We start from the raw sequence: 22,265 nt of genomic DNA, 5'->3' as shown, positions 1-22,265 counted from the left end.
AAAATCTCTCTAATTCTCTGCATATCTATATCTAAAAATTCTACATAATTTAAATTAGTCCCTAAAATCTCTCTATTTCTTTGCATATCTATATATAATATAAAACAGTAACGATGGAGCTGAGGTGTCACTTCCTCCTTTTTTATATCATTAATTGTAATTATTAATTATATTTTTGTTAATATTTATATATTAAGATGAATCCGTGCATCACACGGGTCAAAAACTAGTAGATACTATATTATCCAATCGATTTTTTTTTTTCATGTAGTTTTTTTGTGCATAAATAGAATCTAAATACCAAAAAATAAAAGAGTGAAAGTTCAGGTACTGTGGTTCTAATTTACCGAAAATGCAATGATATAAGAAAGTGTCTACAGTCAGTTTAGGTAATACGAGAAGGAAAACACAAACAGCTTCTTGAAGAACGGATAAAATAAGACCCGGTTGTGTGTCTACCCATTCAACCTCTGTGAAATGGCCACACCACTGCCGGGAGCGAACTTTGAGGGCAATCCTCCGGCGCCTCCTCAACCTCCGGGTACAGACATGACGGGAATATGTTTCAGAGACCAATTGTGGCTTAATAGTTACCCTCTTGATCGAAACCTAATTTTCGATTACTTCGCTTTATCTCCTTTCTATGATTGGACTTGCAACAATGAGCAACTTCGATTACGCTCCATTCACCCCCTTGATCTCTCCCACCTCTCGTATGTATGTCCGTCTCTGTTTCTTTTTCTTTTAGTATGTGGAAAATCTTCAATTTTTAGATGCAATTGGATCTGATATAGTCCTTTGTAGAAGGAGAGAAGTGGGGATTTTAATTTTGAATTTTGTTTTAGCATATGATTGCAGTTTAACAACACTTTATTAAGTTTTTCCTAGTTAAATTTGCAATATCAATTGGGGATTATATGCATGTTATCAAAGCGCTGATAATAGGATTCATGGATTCAATGACTTGAGAGTGATTTTTCATTTTTGTTTTCAATTTCACGAAGGAAAATGACGGGCACGGAGTACATGCTGAATGAAGTGGTGGAGCCAAATCTCTTTGTTATTCGTAAGCAGAAGAGGGATAGTCCCGAGAAAGTCAATCCAATGCTGACTTATTACATATTAGATGGCTCTATATATCAAGCTCCGCAGCTCTGCAATGTTTTTGCAGCTAGAGTTGTAAGTTTGTCTAGTGTTCATAGTTTGCCCAAAATTACTTTAGCTGTGTCCGTTCGGTTGGAAACTGTGTAGCATTGTGACATTGTCAATGTAAACCTGAGCAAATTTAAAATGGAGTTTAAATTTTAAACATCGAAGCAGGATCATATTTTGAACATCAATAGCACAAAAGGAGCAAAATCTGTAGAATATTTTGTTTGATACCATTTCTTTGAAAGTCCGGATTGTGAGTTTTTGGAGCACTCTGATGTTCAAGCTTGGTGTGGCAAGCAATAGCTTTATATGTTCATTGCACTGTATTTAAATATTTAAAAGACTGTATGAGACAATGTTGAGGCTTTAGAAGATAATATCAGGTATTTGTTTGCTTAGTGCTATCATAGCTTATCCTTGATTTAATGTGACCATGTCTCAGGGACGAGCTCTATATCACATTTCAAAGGCCTTTAGCACTGCTGCCTCGAAGTTGGAAAAAATTGGATATGGTATTGCATCCCAATATTCAACTCTTTTTTTCTGGTCATTTATTAAGACTACTTGTGTTTGTGAGACTGTAAATCACTGTTTTCTGTTAGATGGAACCCTTAATATAGAGCTTTGACTGTTGGTTTGTCTTAGTAATTGATGGCGTGCTTTGCTTCTTGGAAATGAAATTTGACAATTTTTATTGTACATGATTGGACTGGACTTGACACATATAAACGTCTCACCTAGTTTTCTGTACAACAATAGGCATTTCAGTCTAATTGAAGTGATTCAATTGAATTAATATTCTTTTTTCCAATCTACTTGAAAAGAATAGTTCAACTTCTACTCAAGACGGTAATGTTCACTTGGACCCTGACCAAATGGATTTGGTCGGTCACCATTAGATATGGGCTTATTAGAATCATGTAGTGACAGACCAAATTCATTTGGTCAGTTTGGGTACAAGTGAACATTACTATTACTCAAGATTGTGCAAATAGTTTGCAGTTAAAGTCTCAGAATTTCCATTACAAAATATTATGCAGAATGATTCCTGAGTAAATGATTGGGTGCAAGACCCAACTATTCTAAAGGTTCTGAGCAGTAAGGTTTTTATTTTCTTTTAACAGAGCTTAGACATGTATTCCATTTGTCTTGACTAATTGCCAAAACCAGGATAGCTGCTCTATTTGTTTATAGATTTTCTTTGTCCAATGTTGGAGTAGGTATTGCAGAAAGCGTGGGCCAATAAATCATTGCCTGATTCCTTAGATGTGAGCAGCAGTACAATTTCACACTATGTGAATTCTACAGAGTCTTCATGTCTCTTTTTTTCCAGGGTTCTTTTTAAGGCACATGATAACCCTTTGCTTTTCTTAATTAAGGAAACTGCTGGTAGATTCTGATAATTAGCTGTTTCTCTCAAAGTTCTATTTTTGCTTTCCCCCTATGTCTTATTCTGACGCTTCATGTGACCTGCTTTACAAATTGTAGTTTTGTTTTTTTACAACTGAACTACAATTTATAAAGCAGGTAAACTCTCCAAGTGATCTCTTGTTTACTTTCCCCCTATCTCTTATCTGAGGGTTTTCGAGTTCAACTTGAAGGCTATTGTTGCTTGGTGGAATTGTTCGGGGATGTCCTTGTCTAGTTATTTAATAGTGTCATCTGTGCCTCTTGAAACTGTCAGCAGCAAGAATGACAAACCTTGTGGAACTCATTTGGGATGATATCATGGTTTGCATGGTTTAAGAACAGGACTTTTCTCTTTTGGTTGGTGAAGAATTCTTTTCTCTTAACACACTGACTAATCCATTTTTTGAGCGTAATAACTGTTAAATCTGTAGTCTCCAAAATATTCTGTCTGCTTTTTATTAATAAATTATGGTTATCATTATCGTCTTTTAAGTTCATTTATTTGATTATTGTTTCGGGTGCAGTAGAGGAAGGAGAGGGTGTAATTTCTGAATCGAAAGTTACTAAAGAGGTGATTGACATCAAGGAAGTTAAGCGAATAGATCATATCCTAGCCTCAATACAGCGCAAGGTAACTTTTCACATTTCGAACATACTTCATGTCTCTATGTTGAATATGATCCAAATATATACGTAGAAACATCTGATGATGAGAATACTCATATTTTGTCCTTATGATTATAACCTTCCGATTCAACATAATTTTTTAATACAAAAATAAACCTTGTGGTTTGGCTGATTTGTAAAGACACTTTCCATGGTTTAAAAGTTTGCAAACAGGGTCTGTACTTTGTGAGTCAATAACAATACTTGTGGTGGTTTTGTTAGTTTGCAAAGTTAGACCGTTTATTTTGGATAATTTGCAAAATCAGTCTTTGTAATTGCTCCAAATTGCTCCCTTTTGGGGTAAACTGCAAAAAACACAGACTTCTATTTGCAAACTTTTAAACCACAAGAATTGTCTTTGCAAATAGCCCAAACCATAAGGTTTATTTTTTTACTTTTCCCTACTATCCTTTTTTTTTGTACATATCTTTTTATTATACGACAGCAAAATATAAATGAACTATCTGTACAGTTTCAATGCTTGCTGTGGTGATTACATAACTCTCATGTGATTAAGTTTGGATAATATCATATCTAGGAATCCCGAACTGATATTATGCATAAACCCTATCGATGAGTCACTATTTTGATTTTTTTTTTCTTTTTGAAAAATAAAAATTTCCCTATCTGCAAAGAGGCTTAACTCATTTATAGTAAGTCTGAAGAGGCTATTTATGTTTGGGAATCAATTTGACAGTTACCTCCAGCCCCTCCGCCGCCTCGATTTCCTGATGGATATGTACCACCTCAGACCACAGAAGCAGAGAAAGGTTCTGAAACCCAACAAGGAACAGAATCACAGCCTCCTGCTGTTGATCCAATCATCGACCAAGGTCCTTCCAAAAGAATGAAATTCTAAAATTTAAAAACTCTTTTTTTAGGCAAGAGCTCACTTAGAGAGTAGGTAGAAGGCGCTGTATAATTTGTATACATTGATGTGGAATTCTTGTTCTTGTTATCTTAGGATGCCAAATTCATCTTTTATTGCATTTTTTAGTCTACATTGTAAGTATGGTAGATGCTGACACACATGTCATGTTTCAATCTAATCTTCATGTTAATTATTATGTGTCAAGAATGATTTTGAGTGAACAACATTGTCGAGGTAGCATTTTAAATCGTTGTATGTTGTGATTAAAACATCTTCTGATCGTATTTTCCATCCACACGGCTTCATCAAAAGAAATCTGTAAGTTATTTTTCTCATTTTCATATTTTGTGTTGTTAGTATATTTGCTGTGTTATATGATATTTTAGGGAACATTTGTTGTTGTAGCTGGTTAAGTTTAGCAATTTATGTTTGTAGTTTGCATTGACAGCTTATACTCATTCTGTTTTGTACCTTTAAAATAAAATGTTCTTATTTTGGACCTTTTTACTGTTGTAATCAGCTAATTGATGACATAAAAAAAAGGCAAGCAACTTTCATTCATAATATGGGAAATCATTTGTCTAAAAAAGCAGAGCTTGGTTATCAAGAATGTCAATATTTAAATATATTCGAAAAAGAAACTCAATAGGGTCAAAATGCTATAAAATTTTACAATAAATGGATCAAAATATTATAAAATTTTATAAGCTTAATGTTTTATATCAAAAAAAAATTCAATGGAGTCAATAACCCCACAATGGCTCTCCACCCCTGTTGCACTAGTAATAATAGTCTCCTGTTATATGACTGGTCATGGGCCTGGTTTAGTGGACTTTCAACTAAATTTCCTAATTTTAAATTGTTCAGCCCAAAATCAGTCCTACCTATTATTACTTTAGACGGGCTCAAATCAGATTGGGCTTAAATTTAAAAATCAAATTACTAGCTTAAGCAAATATATATTTTAATAATAAAATTAAAATATATACGCGTAAAAATAAATATTTAAATATAAATTTATAAAGATGAAGATGGCGCCGCAGTTAGGGGTGAGCATCGGTTTGGTTCGGTTACTAACCAAACCGAACTATCAGTTAACCGAATCAAAATTTGTATAATTTTTAAAATCGAACTGCACCAAATAACTAAAATAACCTAAGTTGACCAAACTGAAAATTTTCGGTTCGGTTACCAACCAAATAACCAAAATTTTTATATTTTTATTTTAAATGTTTAAAATGTTATAAATTATAAAATTTTAGCTTCATTAATTTAGAATTTGTAATTTCAAAATCAATTAACCAAATACCTCATATATTACAAATTAATTCAATAATGTTTAAAACTAAAATTTTGGACTTTCTTGTATAAATTGAAGTATGAAAAATAAATAAATAAGTAAAATTATATTTTTTTTTTATTTAAACATAAATTCGGTTCGGTTTTCGGTTAGACCGATATTTTTTTTGGAATAACTGAACCGATAACCGAATACCGAACAAGAAAAATTTGACAACCGAACCGAACTAAACTATTAAAATAACCGAACAAAATAAAAATTTCAGTTCGATTATCGGTTTGATCATCGGTTTTTGGACTTAGTGCTCATCCCTAGCCGCAGTGGGGGGCTTTTTCTTTTTGAAGTTTGAGGTGATAATTATGTTTTTGCTTTATGATTATCCCTTTTGTGGTCTTTGTTATTCTTGCTGTGTTTTATAGTTATTATTATTAGGCTTAATATATCATTTGCTCCTGAACTTGTCTAAAAAGTTTGATTGATATCTTGAACTTTCAAAACGTTCCGATAGTCTCCTCAATTTATATAAAATATCCAGTTAGCCTTTGAACTTGTGTAAAATGTAATCAATTGATCATTCAGTTGCAAAAAAAAATAAGTTAAATGCGAAAAATTTATTGCACGAGTCATAAAAAAAGTAAAACGATCAAGATCGAGGTATGCAATTCTAATATTAGAGAATGTAAGTTTTATAGTTGAGCAAGTAATAACTTGTTTTTTAAACTATTTTTGAATTATGTACTATATATACAATAAAAACAATTTGGGCCCCTTTTGACTCAGGCCCTAGACGGTCGCACTCTTGGCAGCTCCCATGCTCCTTTTTTTTATAAATTTAAATCTATTATATATGAAATATAATTAATTTTTTACAGAATCAAAATAACCAATTGAAAAATCGATTTAACCCTTATGTACAAAACAATCCAATTTCAAGCCTCGTTAATGAAAGATGAGTTTTTGTTTCACGTGCAATTTTATGTTCTGTCTATCCTACAACCTCTAGCATTCTGACCACCTGATAATGTTTTTCTGTTATTGAAAAAAAAAACTCATCAAATAGAATTTTCTGGTGAATCTTTACTTTAAAATTATACTATTTTGTAAAAAGGTATTGAATTTGCTTTCCCCAACAATCATATACCTAAATTTGGAACGCATCCCAATTAATGTTAACAGAAAAGTTGTAAAATAAATTTTGAAGCTCCTTATTATGTCATTGTTGTTAATCGACGACGACTAACAAAAAAGGAGATAGTTTGTATTATTATATTATAATTGAAATTAATTTTGAATTTTGTAAAGAAATTTTTTTTTTTTGGATCGGGGACCCTCCTAACCGGGAGGCTCTAGATGGCCTCCGCCAGGAGCCTCCTCAGACTGAGTGATCCTTTTTTGGATTTCTAAACCTTCATTGGGTAGTTGATCTTTACTCCCACTTTGTGTTCCATGTCATGCATTATGTACTTTCAGGAATATTCACGTGGACTTTAATAACCAAGTGAATTTGGTCATTCACTGTTAGACGTAAGCTTATTAAATCTAAGCCGCAAGATGCTTCGAATCTTCACCTTAGGATTCTAATAAGCCTAGATCTAATGGAAATGATCAAATATTACATGATCATTAAGGTCCATGTGATCAAACCGTATGTACTTTATTGTGCTTACAATTGGTAACCGTGATATGTGTTGCCATGTAGATTTGTGGAATGGTGTTTTCAATAAGGTTGTTTATGTAAGACTATGGTTATCCTCTATCATCTAAGGTCCCGTTTGGTACGGCGTAATGAGCGTTGTAATGGAATACCCATTACGATGGAGGCTCATTATTATGTTTGGATGAGTTATATTGTTTTTGTTGTAATGGAATCACAAATACATCACTCGAGTTTTCTTTATAAATTTATTTTATAAATTTATGTAATGAACATTACATAAATAATAGACATGAATCCCCATTACGACTAACTCTTGCATTTTTATTATTAATACATATTATGCACAATTCTTATTAAACGATAAAACAAAAAAACTAGAAAAACATAAAAAAAAAATGTAAAAAAACGTGAAAACTCGAAAATACGAAAAATGAAAAACTCGAAAAAGGTGACAAAATATTGCCCGTCATGATTTTTTTTTTCATGTTTTCTGTTTTTCGCGTTTTTCTCATTTTTCACGTTTTCATGTTTTTCGATGATTTTAATTGTATAAATAAAATTTTATGATTACATTTTAAATAAGGAAATATAAGTATTGTAAATTTGTAACGGTAATTAAGTTTCATCATTTTTTTTAGTTTGTCAACCAAACATGGTAATGAAATCACTATTCCATTCCATTACATTACAAGTTTGATTACATTACATTGCATTACGTACCAAACGGACCCTAAATGTATTTTATGTTGTAATGATAATATTTTGTATTAGGATTTGTGTCGTCTCTTTCTTCAATGATGTATATGCATGTAATTTGTTTTTGCTTTTAGTTGTAATTGTTTCTTTGGAAATATGTTTGAAACCTTAAGCAAATCATATTGAAATTGGTGATTTCATATGAAATTCCATTAAACTGTATGAAATATTAGAGTTAATGCTTTAGAACTATTTCAAATGAATTTCAGTTGATTACATCTAGTTTCACTCAATTCCACGATAGATAATTCATGTAAAATTGCACGGTAACATTTTAAAACGCACGTGAAATTTGATAAATCATTTGTGTTAATATTGGTTAATTATTTCAATTATTTTTAAATTATTTTTTGTTGATTTCACTCAATGTCACAAGATGTGAAATTACGTGAAATTTATGTAAAATTGCACTACAACATTTGTAAACTTATGGAAAAATTGATAAAACATTTGTGTTAATGTTTTTAATTGTTTCAATCAATTTCAAATGAGTTTTAGCCGATTTCATCAAGTTTCACAAAATTCCACCTATTGTGAGTTTAGATGAAATTCATATGAAATTGCATTGTAACCTTTTGAAACTCATGTGAAACATGATAAAATATTTGTGTTAATGTTTCTTAATTATTTCAATTTTTAGTTGATTTTATATAATTTTACTCAATTTCACAAGATGTGAAATTGGGTGAAAACTCATGTGAAACATGATAAAATATTTGTGTTAATGTTTCTTAATTATTTCAATTTTTAGTTGATTTTATACAATTTTACTCAATTTCACAAGATGTGAAATTGGGTGAAATTCATGTAGTAGCTGTTGAAACTCATGTGAAACTTGATGAATATTAGTTTTAATGTTTCTATATGGTTTCAGAATATGTTTTCTTTACCTATTTCATTGTTGTACTGAATGATTTTTTCCGAGCACATTTGATGCATATCCGACCCAATTGAATCGTCTCATCATTATTTTTTTTGCTGATTAAGGGAGGCAAGACTTTGTTGAAGTTGTGTTGGGATGTTAGAGTGGCTCATACTTATATAAAAAAAAAGTAATAAAGTAGCTAATTGGATGACGAACTTCGTAAGAGCTATTTTCCGAGGTCATCAGGAGTCGTTATGCCCCTACAATCTTCTAAGAGCATCCCTAGTGGATGTCATCTTCTTGTAACTTTAGATGAAAAAGTTATAACCAACCACGAGGGAAGTTGTCTCCAATTGTAGTTTGTTTTTTTTTTTTTTTGTTACAAACAGTAATCTTTACCCATAAAATTCCAAATAAAAGGATTGCAGCACACGGAGGCGGCAGATGAGATGCGTTTGACACCTCCATCTACAGTATCTTTGTATATGCTTTTTAAAGGTAAATTACTAATCCAGTCTTTTCTGTTCTACTTTTATTTTTTTATCCTAAAATATTATGAAGTTACGAAGCCTCTAATGATTTGTTATTTTTAAATGTGATTAATGTCTAGGTGGCACCATCTTGGTGTTAACATCACTATGCATGTTCTAAGATTTTTTTTTTTTTTTCTTACACATGCTCTAAGATTTTCTTATTACTGATACCTTTAGGACCGGTTCTAGAGGAGGTCCCCTAGGCCGGTGCCTAGGGCCTCAAGAATTATTTGAACCCTCAAAATTCTTTTTTTTTTATAACGCAAATAAGACTTCAAAATATAAAAAATTACCTAATCATGTTGCTCTGCACTTAAGTTTAGGGTTTTATATTTATTTTTGCAAATAAAAAATGCTTCGGGGATATTAAAATTATATTCCTAATCCTTTGAAAATTGAATATTTATGGTTAGGAATTACACTCATTTGCCTCTCAAAATTAAAGCTTTAAAATCAATTAGGATCCTAAACTATTAAAATCATCAATCAGGTCTTTAACTAAGCAAAAATCATCAATTGAGTTCCGATCCAATCCTAAAATCAGAAAATATAACTATTGGATATAGGCTGTAATAATTTCCGTGTTGGTTCAAAATGGATTTTGAGAAAGAGGGTTTGAAACTATTCAACAGAAGATAAGACCTCAATTGATGATTTTTGTTTAGGATGTGAACTCAATTAATGATTTTTACTTAGTTCAGAGACCTAATTGATGATTTTAATAGTTTAAAGTTCTAATTGATTTTAAAGTCTTAGTTTGGGAACAAAATGGGTATTATGCCTTATGGTTATTAATTTATGGAATCAAAGGTTAAATTTAATCCTAACTTTTTAAAGGAGGTGCAGATTTAACCCTAACGTATAAAATAATCCAAATTTAACCTTAACGTTTCCAGGCAAAATCAATTTTGAAAAGATTGGTTTGATTATTATTTAACTGTCACACATCAGACATTCCAAACAACTTTGTCGATAAACTGAAGCAGTTTCATATATTTTTTAATGGTTACTTACAATTATATTAATAACAAAATACATATTTTAGATAATTTGATAAAAAAAAAATTACGATAACTTATATGTAACAAACTTAGTTATTAGCATTTTAACAGATATTTTATAGTTGTTTTAGTAACACATTAAATATTTTAGACATAATTGATATTTGGAATGTCTGAAATAACATACAAACCAATCTTTTCTAATCTTCGATAACATAAAACTAAAATTGATATTGCTTGAAAACGTTAGGGTTAGATTTCCATCATTTCGTACTTTAAAGCTAAATTTGTGATTCTCTTAAAACGTTAGGATTAAATTTGATCTTTATTCCTTAATTTATTTTATTATATTTATCTATTATAGAATTGACAACTATTAATCCTCAAATCAATTCATTGTACATAGACAATTTACTACATATTCTGGTTGCTTTTTTCTCTCTACCACTTAGAAAGAATTTGCGATTATTATGTCTAAACCAAGTTCCAAAAATTAATTTCTTAATTTAGAGATGATCAATCTATTGCTTTGCTTATTTCTTAATATTCGTAGTCAGGAACGAATCGACTCTATGACTAGAGAGTCTTCCCAACCAATCCAAAAATATATTTTAGTATGATGGGTAAAGGATTTTGACGGGGTCAAAATCCCCGGCTATCCCCAACTCAACTAACAACTTTCTTCAAAATTTTGATCATCCTGTGTTATTGTCTAAGGCCTCCAAAATGTTAGAGACACCCTTAGTTAGGGGTGAGCATGGTTCGGTTCGGTTTAAAAACCAAACCGAACCAAATAAAACTGAACCAAATAAATACAATTTTTGTAAACCGAATTGAACCAAACTATAATTCGGTTCGGTTCAAACCGAACCAAACTATTTCAGTTTGGTTTTATTCCAAACCAAATTAGAAATAATTTTTTTTTTTATAACAAGATTGTTGGTCCCTAGTAATTAGTTCCAAGGGGGGTAGGAACTAATATAACTTTTTCGCGTTCAATTATGCTGACTAGAAGTTATTTTAGGAGTTTGTTAACTCAGCTTTTGGTCAGCTTGGTGAGATATGTTTTAAGACAGCTTTAGTCAGATGTTGACTAAAGGTATTTTCTTGTAAGTTAGGAATTGACACTCTTAGAGGTCAGCTTCTAACTCAGCACCACTTATTTACTCAAGGTCAGCTTTGGCAATTTATATGCTGAGTAAATAAAGCAAACAACACATGCAATATGAGAGAGAGTTTAGAGATTACTCAGTATCACTTATCCTGGTTCGGCCTCTCTGCCTACGTCCAGTCCCCAGAGTCCTCCGGGCTTTTTGAATCCAATACTGAGCTCTTTAACGTTAGAGCACAAACCAATTACAAGGCAGTTGAATATGCAAGAGTACCTTCCTCTATTCGTCTACTCAACTCCTACTAAGTGCTACAACCCAGCACCTAGATTTCTCTACCACTGAATGCTTACAACCAAGCACTCAGCTTAACACTCTCAATATTCCTATTGATCACAAACTTGTTCTTTTTCAACTAAAGAACACTTTAGATGATTACAAAACAATCAATCTAGCATTTACACAGAGAATGAAAAGTTGGTGTAAGATCTTTTTGTATTTGAGTGCTTTCAAGATTTTCTCTCTTTGTATTTTTCTTTTTATGCTTCAGTGATTATCCAAGGTTCTTCATTGTCCTTTTATAGAAGGAAAACTGCAGATTTGGATCGTTTGAATTGTTGTTACCGTTAACACCAAAACGGCTCTTTTGGGGGACAGATTCTGGTCAGCTTCAGTCTGTACCGCAATTCTCTTCCTCTGTTTTCTCCAGGCGTCAGGTTTTGTCTTCATGCATCAGACTTGTCTTTTTGTGCCAGTTGTCTTTTACCAATAATCCAATGACCAATGTTTCTTGGAATTAGTCTTTTGTGTGTCTTCGAGGTTCCAATTATTGGTGCAGAAGATTGGCAGACTTTGTCCTTTAGTGAACGGATCCTCCATGCTGTCCTGACTGTCACTCAGCTTCATTCGTTATCTCCGAATGTTCTACTTCCAAGCTGAGTTCCTTCTTAGTCAGCTTCGTTCTGGCGACTTTGAGGGAAGCTTCTGATGCTAAGTTCTACTCCACTCAGCTTCTCATTCTTTCATGCTGAGTTCTGTTTAACTCAGCTTTGGCTTATGCTGACTTCTGACCTGTCTTACTTTATATATATATATTTTTGCACTCAATATTGAACAAACACATTAGTACAATTAAATCAAAGCATTTAATTTTAATTGCCTCTTAATCATGGATGATTTTGTCAAATCAAAATCTTGTGGAAAGGTGTTTCAACAAACTCCCCCATTTTGATATTGGCAAAATACATAATTATGGAACTCAGTTATAAGTTACCCCATGATTGATATTTTTGAAATGACTCCCCCGTAAGGGTTGCACATATTGTCTTAACTTAATTCTAAACCTTCCAAGATTTAATTGAATTATCTTTAAGACATTTGTGTATACTAACTTAGCTTTAATGTTTGATTTTTCAAGATCTGAATTTTTGAGTTTTAAGTCAGCTTTCAAAAATATTAGAAGTATGTTGTTACTCAGTTTATTATCTAAGTTTTTTGTGTTAATTTATACTGAGTATGTTTTACTTCTTAATTTGTTTGTTCAATTTTATCGACTATATTGAGAAAACAGTACTTGGCATAGATTAAACAAGAAAATAGAGCACACACATACATGACGGTTTCTATGCAAGTTCTAAACAAACATTTACTAGACTACATCTACTTCTTCTTCTTCTGGGTTTGGTGGTCAGCTTGAGCTATTCCTTTACCTTTGTCTGTGCTTCCTGAGACATTATCTGGAAGCTGAGTTCCACCTTGACTTGTCTCCCCCGTTTTACCATCATCGGGTTTATAAAGGAAGGTTTCATTTCGTGCGGCATTGGAAAGGTAATGAGAGTAGCGCTGAAGCCGCTTAGTGCTTTCACCCAAACCATCAATAACAGGAACACTGTCATCCTGGACATGCCGAGGAACCCGGAGGGAGCTGCTGATCATGCTAAGTAGGTATTCATGGGATTTGCTCAGCCAGGTGAGCGAGCTGGTGATCTGTCCAAAAGATTGATGGTACATCTTGAGCAAGGCAGAATCATAGAACATCCGCTGGGCATTGTTGATGTGCATGGCTTTCATAATGGCCTGGGAAAAGCTCAAGAGTTCACTGTTGGAAACTGGATCAACATCCATCTGTGCCTTGTTGATGTTGAGTATGCTTACTGCTTCACTCAGCTGGTCAATTGTACACTGAGAAGAGGAAGATACTAAGTCACGCGTACTGGTCAGATCAGCATTAAGCTTGGTAAAGCATTGTTGAAGTTCGGCAGAGGTAGCAAACTCAGCATTGCCAGGGGCGCTTGATTTGGTCAGTTCTTTAGTTAACTTGGTAAAATATCCTTGAAGTTCAGTAGAAGTGGCATACCCTGGATTGACTTCCGTTAGCTGTTGAATTTTACCTTCAAGCGAATTCATATGGTTCGCCATTGTGAGCACCAATTCGGTCAGTTTTGCTATTTGATCTTGATTGGGTTGCCGAGTCTGAACCGTAGTCATGATGCTGACCAGATCCTTCAGTCCTCTGAGTTCATTTAGGAGCTGAGTGATACCTGACAATTGGGAGGACTCAGCTTGAGTAGATTGATTTGCATCAGCTTGAGGAAGGTTCAAATCTTGAAGCAAGGACTGAGCAGAAGCAATGATATGGCGTCCTGACTCAGTGGCATTCAAGTATGTGAATGTTGCAGCATGAGACTCAGAGGCTGGTATTGAGCTTGAAGGTGGTGGAGGAGTTGGTTCTTTACCAGATTGAGTACCTTGATTGGTACCTGGACTTTGATTGATTTCAGGAGCTGTGTCATCAACATTCTGAGTTGGAGGTGGAGTTTGATTAGGCATGTTGACCTGCTCATCTTGAATGGGTGAAGTGGAAGCAGGATTTGATCCATCTTGAGCAGCTTGGATTGGATCTTCAGGGGTTTTGGCTTGTTCCTCATCCTGAGTAACAGAGGCTTGTTTTTGTATGGGATCTGCTGGAGGTGACTCAGTTTCAGCATCATTCGAGAAATACTGGAACTGGATTGTGGAGAGGTCAGTCTCAATATCATCAATAGGAAAATTGTCCATAAGATCAATTTGCTTTTGTGCCTTCTTTTTGAGTCTCCGTCGTGTCGGCGCTTTTGGGGATGAAGGGTCAGTTGGAATACCTTCACTGGACTCAGTAGCAACTGTCTCCTCTTCTACATATGGATTCTCAAGTTGCTCAGCATGATCCTGAATAGCAACATTTTCTTCTTCCTCAGCTGTCTCCTCAGCATTATCCTGATGTTGCTCAACATTAGTGGTTTCTTCCTGCTCAACATGAACTTCTTCCTCAGCATGAGTTACAGCTTCCACTTCTTTCTCAGTTTCTTTTTCTAGGTCAGTTCCATGACCTTCAGAGATAGCCCCATCTAGGGGATCAGTTTCAACTGTTTTTAAGGTGTTAACCTTCTTCCTTTTCATCAAAGGGGATTTAGGTGTTTCTTCTTCAACCTCAGGCTCTTCTGGCCTCTTTCTCTTCTCTGCTGACTCAGCTTTTTCCTTAGCTTTGTCAGCTTTAACCTTTTCTCGAGACGACAGCCTCACCTTTTTTGGGACAGCATGAATGTCTTTGGAGCAAGTTTCAAGAGCCTTTCTCTTCTTCTTCTTCTTCTCAGGCTGAGCTGTCTTAGGGGACTCAGCATGAGCCTCCACTTCCTTTTCAGGCTCATTTTCAAGCTCAACTCCAAGTTGCTTAGCTTCTTCATTTACCTCAGCATCTCCAACTTCTTCATAGCCTTTTAAAGGTTGATTGTACAACAATCCATCCAGCAGAACTGCAGTGATTTCACTCCCCAAGCTACTTATTTCATTTATCGTCTCTATCTGCTTGTTCTCGAGAATTTTTGTGATTAGAGAGCCCAAGCGGAGTTTCTTACCACCTCGTTGAAGAGCTCCAACTAAGAATACGGAAAGATTGAGCGGAGTGTAGGTCAGCATGTGCCATATGAAGCACTGCTCAAAGTTAGAGGCGGATGAGGCTGAGCTGAGTTTGGGGAAGATAAAGTTGGTCAGCATGTAATGGACCATCTTTTGTTCTTTACCCATACAGGTGCTGGGTATTTCACCTTTATGATCATTGGGTTTACAGAACCCCTTGATCTTCTCAGCCTTGTCTTTTGGCACTTTCTCTTTTGTTGTTCTAAACTCAATTCCTTCGTCTGGTAAATCTAGTAAGGTGGCTAGATAGGCAGGGGTTACGGTGATTTTCTGACCTTTAACTGAGGTCTCCAAATAATCAGAATCATCTTCATCAACATGTAGATTCGAATAGAATTCTCGTACTAACCTAGGATAGGTTGTTCCTGAGAGAGAGAAGAGACCGGTCCACTTGTTCTTCTCGATCCAGTCACAAAATGGTTTCTCAGAGGTGACGAATCCTGGAGAGAACCATCTGCATTTCAGAACCTCCAGATTGTTGACCTTTTTGTGTACTTTGATCATCTTTCTTTCTATTTGCGTCGAAGGACCCGCGGGGTCACCCTGAGTGGGTTTGCTTGAGGTTTGAGTTGTGAGTTTAGGGGTTTCGTTTTTCCCGGAAGCCATTGTTACAAATGAAAGTTTTGAGGTTTTAGGAAGAGAGAGAAGTTCGATTGTAGAAGTTCGTAAGCGTAAAGAGTAGAGAGTGGGGATCCTTCCACTTTTTATATCAGATTTTCGGCGGCCCTATTTAATTAACTAGCCATTTTGCCTAGGGACGTTCAACCGACAAGGATTCTGTCATTTATGACATTTTCAGCGCATGGGATATGTCATTAAGGTGCGTCTTTCCAAGGTGCCAGTAGTTACACGTGTAGGCATTTATTTTACGCGAGTGGGTTTCTACGGGATTTCGCTGGAATTCGAAACATTCGCGATGTTGAGTGCCTGGCTTTCATGAATTTTCTATCTCTAAATAACTCAACATACGTCAATCACTCAGTATATTCATCAACTCAGCATAGGGTGATTACTCAATATGTTTATCTACTCAGCATAGGATATTTACTCAGCATTTGTATCTACTCAGTATAATCACTCAATGTATATGTCAATTCAGCATGCGGTTATTTTTCTATTTTTAAGCTTAGTAAGGAGTAGATCTTTATTGTTAATTTACTTAGCATGGCATTTGCACAATCATTCAGATTTCCACTCAACATAGCAATCACTCAATCATTCAATTATACAGTTTTATTTAGAGTGGATTTGACATACCGATGGCTTCCCTTAGTGTATGGAATTGTTCTCGTGCCAAGGGCTTAGTGAAGATATCTGCAAGTTGTTCATTTGTTGACACATAGGTCAGCTTGATCTCATCTTTTAGTACGTGATCTCTGATGAAGTGATGTCTTATGCTAACATGCTTCATCCTGCTGTGTTGGACTGGATTCTTAGATAAATCAATGGCACTCTTGTTGTCACATTTTATCTCTATTGTCTTTGTTTTAACTCCATAATCCTCAAGTTGTTGCTTTATCCATAGGACTTGTGCAACACAGCTTCCAGCAGCCACGTACTCAGCTTCGGTTGTAGACAGGGCTACGGATGATTGCTTCTTACTGAACCAAGATACTAGACAGCTTCCGAGGAAATGACATCCTCCCGAAGTACTCTCCCATTCTAGCTTATCTCGTCCATAGTCAGCATCAGTATATCCAATGAGTGTGAAGTCATTTGAAGTTGGATACCATAGACCTGCATCAACTGAGCTTTGCAAGTATCTAAAAATTCTTTTCACAGCAATTAGATGAGATTCCCTGGGGTCAGCTTGATATCTAGCACAATAGCATACTGAGTACTGAATATCAGGTCTACTAGCTGCGAGATAGAGTAAATAACCTATCATACCTCGATAGAGTTTACTATCAACTGACTTACTCTTCTCATCCTTGCATAGGACAGTATCAGTACCCATGGGGGTTGATATTGGTTTGCAATCTACCATGCTGAATTTCTTTAACATTTCCTTGGTGTACTTAGACTGACTTATAAAGATGTCATTCTTACCTTGCTTGATTTGAAGTCCAAGGAAAAAGTTGAGTTCACCCATCATCGACATTTCAAACTCAGTTTGCATCTGTTGGCTAAATTCTTTGCACAAAGATTCGTCAGTAGCACCAAATATTATATCATCTACATATATCTGTGCAAGTAGGGTATGTTTACCCTTTTTCTTAATAAACAAGGTTGTGTCAGCTTTTCCCCTGACATAGTTCCTGGTCAGCAGGAAATTGGTCAACCTCTCATACCAAGCTCTTGGAGCTTGTTTCAGGCCATACAGGGCCTTTTTGAGTTTATAAATGTGGTTTGGAAACTTTGAATCTTCAAACCCAGGAGGTTGATTAACATATACCTCTTCGTCTATAAAGCCATTTAGAAACGCACTTTTTACATCCATTTGGTATAGTTTAAAATTCATGAAACTAGCATAGGCACACAATATATGTATAACTTTTAGCCTAGCAACAGGTGCAAATGTTTTTCCATAGTCTATACCTTCTTGCTGACTATAGCCTTGAGCTACAAGTCGAGCTTTGTTTCTAATCACATTTCCATGCTCATCTAGTTTATTTCTAAATACCCACTTGGTTCCTATGGGCTTTTGATTCCTAGGTCTAGGTACTAGATCCCATACCTCATTTCTGGTGAATTGGTCAAGTTCTTCTTGCATGGCATTTATCCAATATTCATCTTGCTCAGCATCAGCAAAATTCTTTGGCTCAAGCATTAAGACGAAGGCAACATTGCTAAGGTATTTTCTAAGCTGATCCCTGGTCATCAACTTGTTGTTGGCAGCATCAAGAATGGCCTGTTCTGTATGCCCTCTTGGGATCTTTATTTCCTTGGGCAATGTTGAGTCGTTTGGAAGATGTGTTTCTACAATCTCTACAGGAATAGATTGGTCAGCAAATGATATTTCCATTTTTTGCTTACCTTGGGTCAGCTTCTATATAGATGACACAGAGGCTTCTGGTTGATCAGCGGAAGCTGAGCTTGGTTCATCTTTTTCAAGCTGAGCTGACTTACCTGTGGGGTCAGTTTCATCGAACTCAACATGTACAGACTCTTCTACAACCTGAGTTCTTTTATTAAATACTCTATATGCTTTACTGTTTGTTGAGTACCCTAAAAAGATCGCTTCGTCAGCTTTAGCATCAAATTTTGCGAGGTTGTCTTTTGTATTGAGTATAAAGCATTTACACCCAAAGGCACGAAAGTGTCCAATGTTGGGCTTTCGTCCTTTCCAAAGCTCATATGGAGTTTTCTTAAGTATAGGTCTAACTAGAGCCCTATTCAGTATGTAACATGCTGTGTGAACAGCTTCACCCCAGAAGTACTTTGGAAGCCTATTTTCACTCAACATTGTCCTAGCTATTTCGACAATGGTTCTATTTTTCCTTTCAACAACCCCATTTTGTTGAGGTGTTCTAGGAGCGGAGAAATTGTGGTCAATACCACTGGTTTCACAGAATTCATCAAACTGTTGGTTTTTGAATTCTCCACCATTGTCGCTTCTAATGTGAGCTACTCTTAGGTCTTTGTCATTTTCAAGCTTTTTAATCAGTGTGGTAAACATCTCAAAGGTTTCATCCTTGCTACTCAGCAAGATGATCCAGGTGTACCGAGAGAAATCATCTACAATAACTAAGGAAAATTTCTTACCTCCCAAGCTGAGTGGCTGGATAGGTCCGAAAAGATCCAAGTGTAGTAATTCCAATGGTCTTTTGGTTGAGACAATATTTTCGCTATGAAATGACTTTTTAGTTTGTTTGCCTTGCTGACAAGCTTTACACAGTTGATCTTTTTCAAACTTTAATTTGGGTAATCCCTCAACTAATTGCTTTCTAGCTAATTTGGCAAGAAGGTCCATGCTGACATGCCCAAATCTTCTATGCCATAGCCAGGAGTTGTCCTCTTTAGACACTAAGCATATGTTTTTAGAAAACTGTTTTTCTAAGTTTAACATGTATACATTTTCTACACGAGGGGCAGTTAAGATCAACTCATTTGTATTTCCCTCGAGTATTTGACACTTAGTATCATCAAATACAACCTTTCTGCCGCTCTTGCAAAGCTGAGCTACACTCAGCAGATTGTATTTGAGACCTTTGACTAAGGAGACAGACTCAATGGTTGGGTTACCTCCGATAGTACCTGAGCCGACTATCTTACCCTTCTTGTTGTCTCCAAAGCTTACGCTTCCACCTCGTTTAAGCTCTAGTGTGATGAACTGTGTTTCATCACCTGTCATGTGTCTTGAGCATGCGCTGTCTATATACCATAGTTTTGACTTCTCCACGCATGTCAAGCTGACCTGCAGTTCAAACTATTTATTTTTAGGTACCCAATTCCTTTTGGGTCCTTTCTTGTTAGTATAAATAGGTGCAAAATCATATTTTAACTTGTGACGACATACTTTTATGGTGTGGCCTGGCTTACCACAGAAATCACAAAATGGTACCCCTTGAGGGTTGAACTGAGCATGGTCAGCATTGTTGTGTTGAGCATGCCAACATACTTTTATGGTATGCCCTTTTCTTCCGCAGAAGTCACATTGGACAATCCGCTTGTTATGCCAACACACATCCCTTGTGTGCCCCCTTTTTCCACAGCATTCACATAGAGTGAATTGCTTACGCTGACTAGTACTTGCGTACTCAGCATGGGGTTTATTCTTACTTGAGCCTTTTACTTGGCTTTGTAACGTTGTGACATCCTTTCTAAGTTTCTTTGACTCAGTTTGAACCTCCGTGACAAACTCATGTATGATTTGCATGTTGGTATGTAAGTTAGAGTTGTCCTGGAGGAGATATCGGAGGTCACTCAGCTTGACCTCTTCAATCTCGTCACACCGCCTGCTGAGTGCTTTAATCTTTTTGTTACACTTCTTAGTTAGTGTATATAAGTCACTCAGGGCATTTACCATTTCGTTTCTAAGCAAAAGTAAGGATGTTACCTCATTGTTGTTTTCCTCCTGCTCGGAATCTCTAGAGAGGTCAGCTTGCTCAGATTGGGATTGGTCAGCTCCATCATCTGCCATGAAACATATGTTGGCTGTTTCATTTTGCTCAGCTTCAGATGATGTTGACACATCACTGTCACTCTATGTGGCTACCATAGCCTTTTTGCTTCCCTTCTTCTCCTTTTTGAGGTTGGGATAGCTTGACTTGATGTGCCCAGTTTGATGACACTCAAAACATGTGACAGACTTCGAGCTGTCCTTCTTGTACTTGTCACTTGACTCGGCTTTATACTTGTCATTTCTTCTAAATGACCTTTTGCCGTTTCTATCATTCCTCCTGAACAGCTTCTTCATCTTTCTGGTGAACATGGCCATTTCCTCATCATCAGTTGACTCGGCTTCAGTTGAGTCAGCTTTCATGACAAGTGACTTTTGTTTCTTATCTTCTGATTTTTCTTTCTCTTTAGCTTCAAAGTTTTTCATAGAGATTTCATGGGTCAGTAGGGATCCGATCAGCTCATCATATTTATAGGTAGTCAAGTCTTGAGCTTCTTCTACAACTGTTTTCTTTGCTTGCCAGCTCTTAGGCAGACTTCTCAGGATTTTCTTCACCTGTTCCTCTTCAGTGAAGTTCTTTCCAAGCCTTTTTAGCTCGTTTATAATATTTGTGAACCTTGCGTTCATTTCTGAGATGTCTTCATTCTCATTCATCTCAAACAGCTCGTAGAGTCTCATATGTTGATTGACTTTAGACTCCTTAACTTTGCTTGTGCCTTCATAGGTTACTTCAAGTTTTTTCCAAATCTCCTGTGCTGACTCACAACCTAAAATCTTATTGTATTCTGCAGCATCTAACGCACAGTGAAGCATATTTATAGCCAAAGCATTATTTTGTAATTTTCTGAGGTCATCCTCTGTCCACTCAGCCTCACTTTTAACAATTTTCTCATTGTTAACAGTTTTGTATGGCACATGTGGACCTTGAACAATTGCAAGTCATGCACTCATGTTTGTGGCTTGAATAAAGTTCTCATCCTATTCTTCCAGAATGTATAATTTGACCCAAAGAATATGGGATGTCTAGTGATTGATAATCCCTCAGGGAGTATATGTGTTGTTTGGTTTCCTGGAAGGAACCGAGTGCTATTCTCACCCATTTTTAGGGATCAGCTCAAGATTGTTAGATCTTTGAGTAGAGAGCTTAGGCTCTGATACCACTTGTTGGTCCCTAGTAATTAGTTCCAAGGGGGGGGGGGTTAGGAACTAATATAACTTTTTCGCGTTCAATTATGCTGACTAGAAGTTATTTTAGGAGTTTGTTAACTCAGCTTTTGGTCAGCTTGGTGAGATATGTTTTAAGACAGCTTTAGTCAGATGTTGACTAAAGGTATTTTCTTGTAAGTTAGGAATTGACACTCTTGGAGGTCAGCTTCTAACTCAGCACCACTTATTTACTCAAGGTCAGCTTTGGCAATTTATATGCTGAGTAAATAAAGCAAACAACACATGCAATATGAGAGAGAGTTTAGAGATTACTCAGTATCACTTATCCTGGTTCGGCCTCTCTGCCTACGTCCAGTCCCCAGAGTCCTCCGGGCTTTTTGAATCCAATACTGAGCTCTTTAATGGTAGAGCACAAACCAATTACAAGGCAGTTGAATATGCAAGAGTACCTTCCTCTATTCGTCTACTCAACTCCTACTAAGTGCTACAACCCAGCACCTAGATTTCTCTACCACTGAATGCTTACAACCAAGCACTCAGCTTAACACACTCAATATTCCTATTGATCACAAACTTGTTCTTTTTCAACTAAAGAACACTTTAGATGATTACAAAACAATCAATCTAGCATTTACACAGAGAATGAAAAGTTGGTGTAAGATCTTTTTGTATTTGAGTGCTTTCAAGATTTTCTCTCTTTGTATTTTTCTTTTTATGCTTCAGTGATTATCCAAGGTTCTTCATTGTCCTTTTATAGAAGGAAAA

General features: G+C 35.6%; 1 protein-coding gene across 2 annotated transcripts; it reads left to right on the top strand.

Annotated features, from left to right (window-relative positions):
* Window positions 1-383: 383 nt before the first annotated feature.
* On the top strand, window positions 384-4,217 carry LOC136224263 (mediator of RNA polymerase II transcription subunit 6). Of its 2 annotated transcripts, none has more exons than XM_066012543.1 (5): window positions 384-713; window positions 1,005-1,179; window positions 1,595-1,664; window positions 3,090-3,193; window positions 3,926-4,217. In XM_066012543.1, exons 1-5 carry the CDS (start codon window positions 478-480, stop codon window positions 4,085-4,087), a joined length of 747 nt encoding a protein of 248 aa, XP_065868615.1. In that variant the 5' UTR covers window positions 384-477; the 3' UTR covers window positions 4,088-4,217. The 2 variants fall into 2 exon arrangements, with proteins under 2 accessions (XP_065868615.1, XP_065868614.1); XM_066012542.1 differs by having other exon boundaries at window positions 3,087-3,193.
* The last annotated feature ends 18,048 nt before the right edge of the window (window positions 4,218-22,265 follow it).

Source organism: Euphorbia lathyris, chromosome 3 (assembly GCF_963576675.1).
Source record: "Euphorbia lathyris chromosome 3, ddEupLath1.1, whole genome shotgun sequence".
In the NCBI taxonomy this organism is placed as follows: Eukaryota; Viridiplantae; Streptophyta; class Magnoliopsida; order Malpighiales; family Euphorbiaceae; genus Euphorbia; species Euphorbia lathyris.
This window is presented reverse-complemented; position numbering and strand designations above follow the sequence as displayed.

Excerpts from the sequence above, each read along its gene's own strand:
- LOC136224263 (XM_066012542.1), top strand. The coding sequence starts at position 478 with ATGGCCACACCACTGCCGGGAGCGAACTTTGAGGGCAATCCTCCGGCG. Across the intron at positions 1,180-1,594 it reads ATGTTTTTGCAGCTAGAGTT|GGACGAGCTCTATATCACAT; the intron begins GTAAGTTTGTCT and ends ACCATGTCTCAG. Across the intron at positions 3,194-3,925 it reads TAGCCTCAATACAGCGCAAG|TTACCTCCAGCCCCTCCGCC; the intron begins GTAACTTTTCAC and ends TCAATTTGACAG.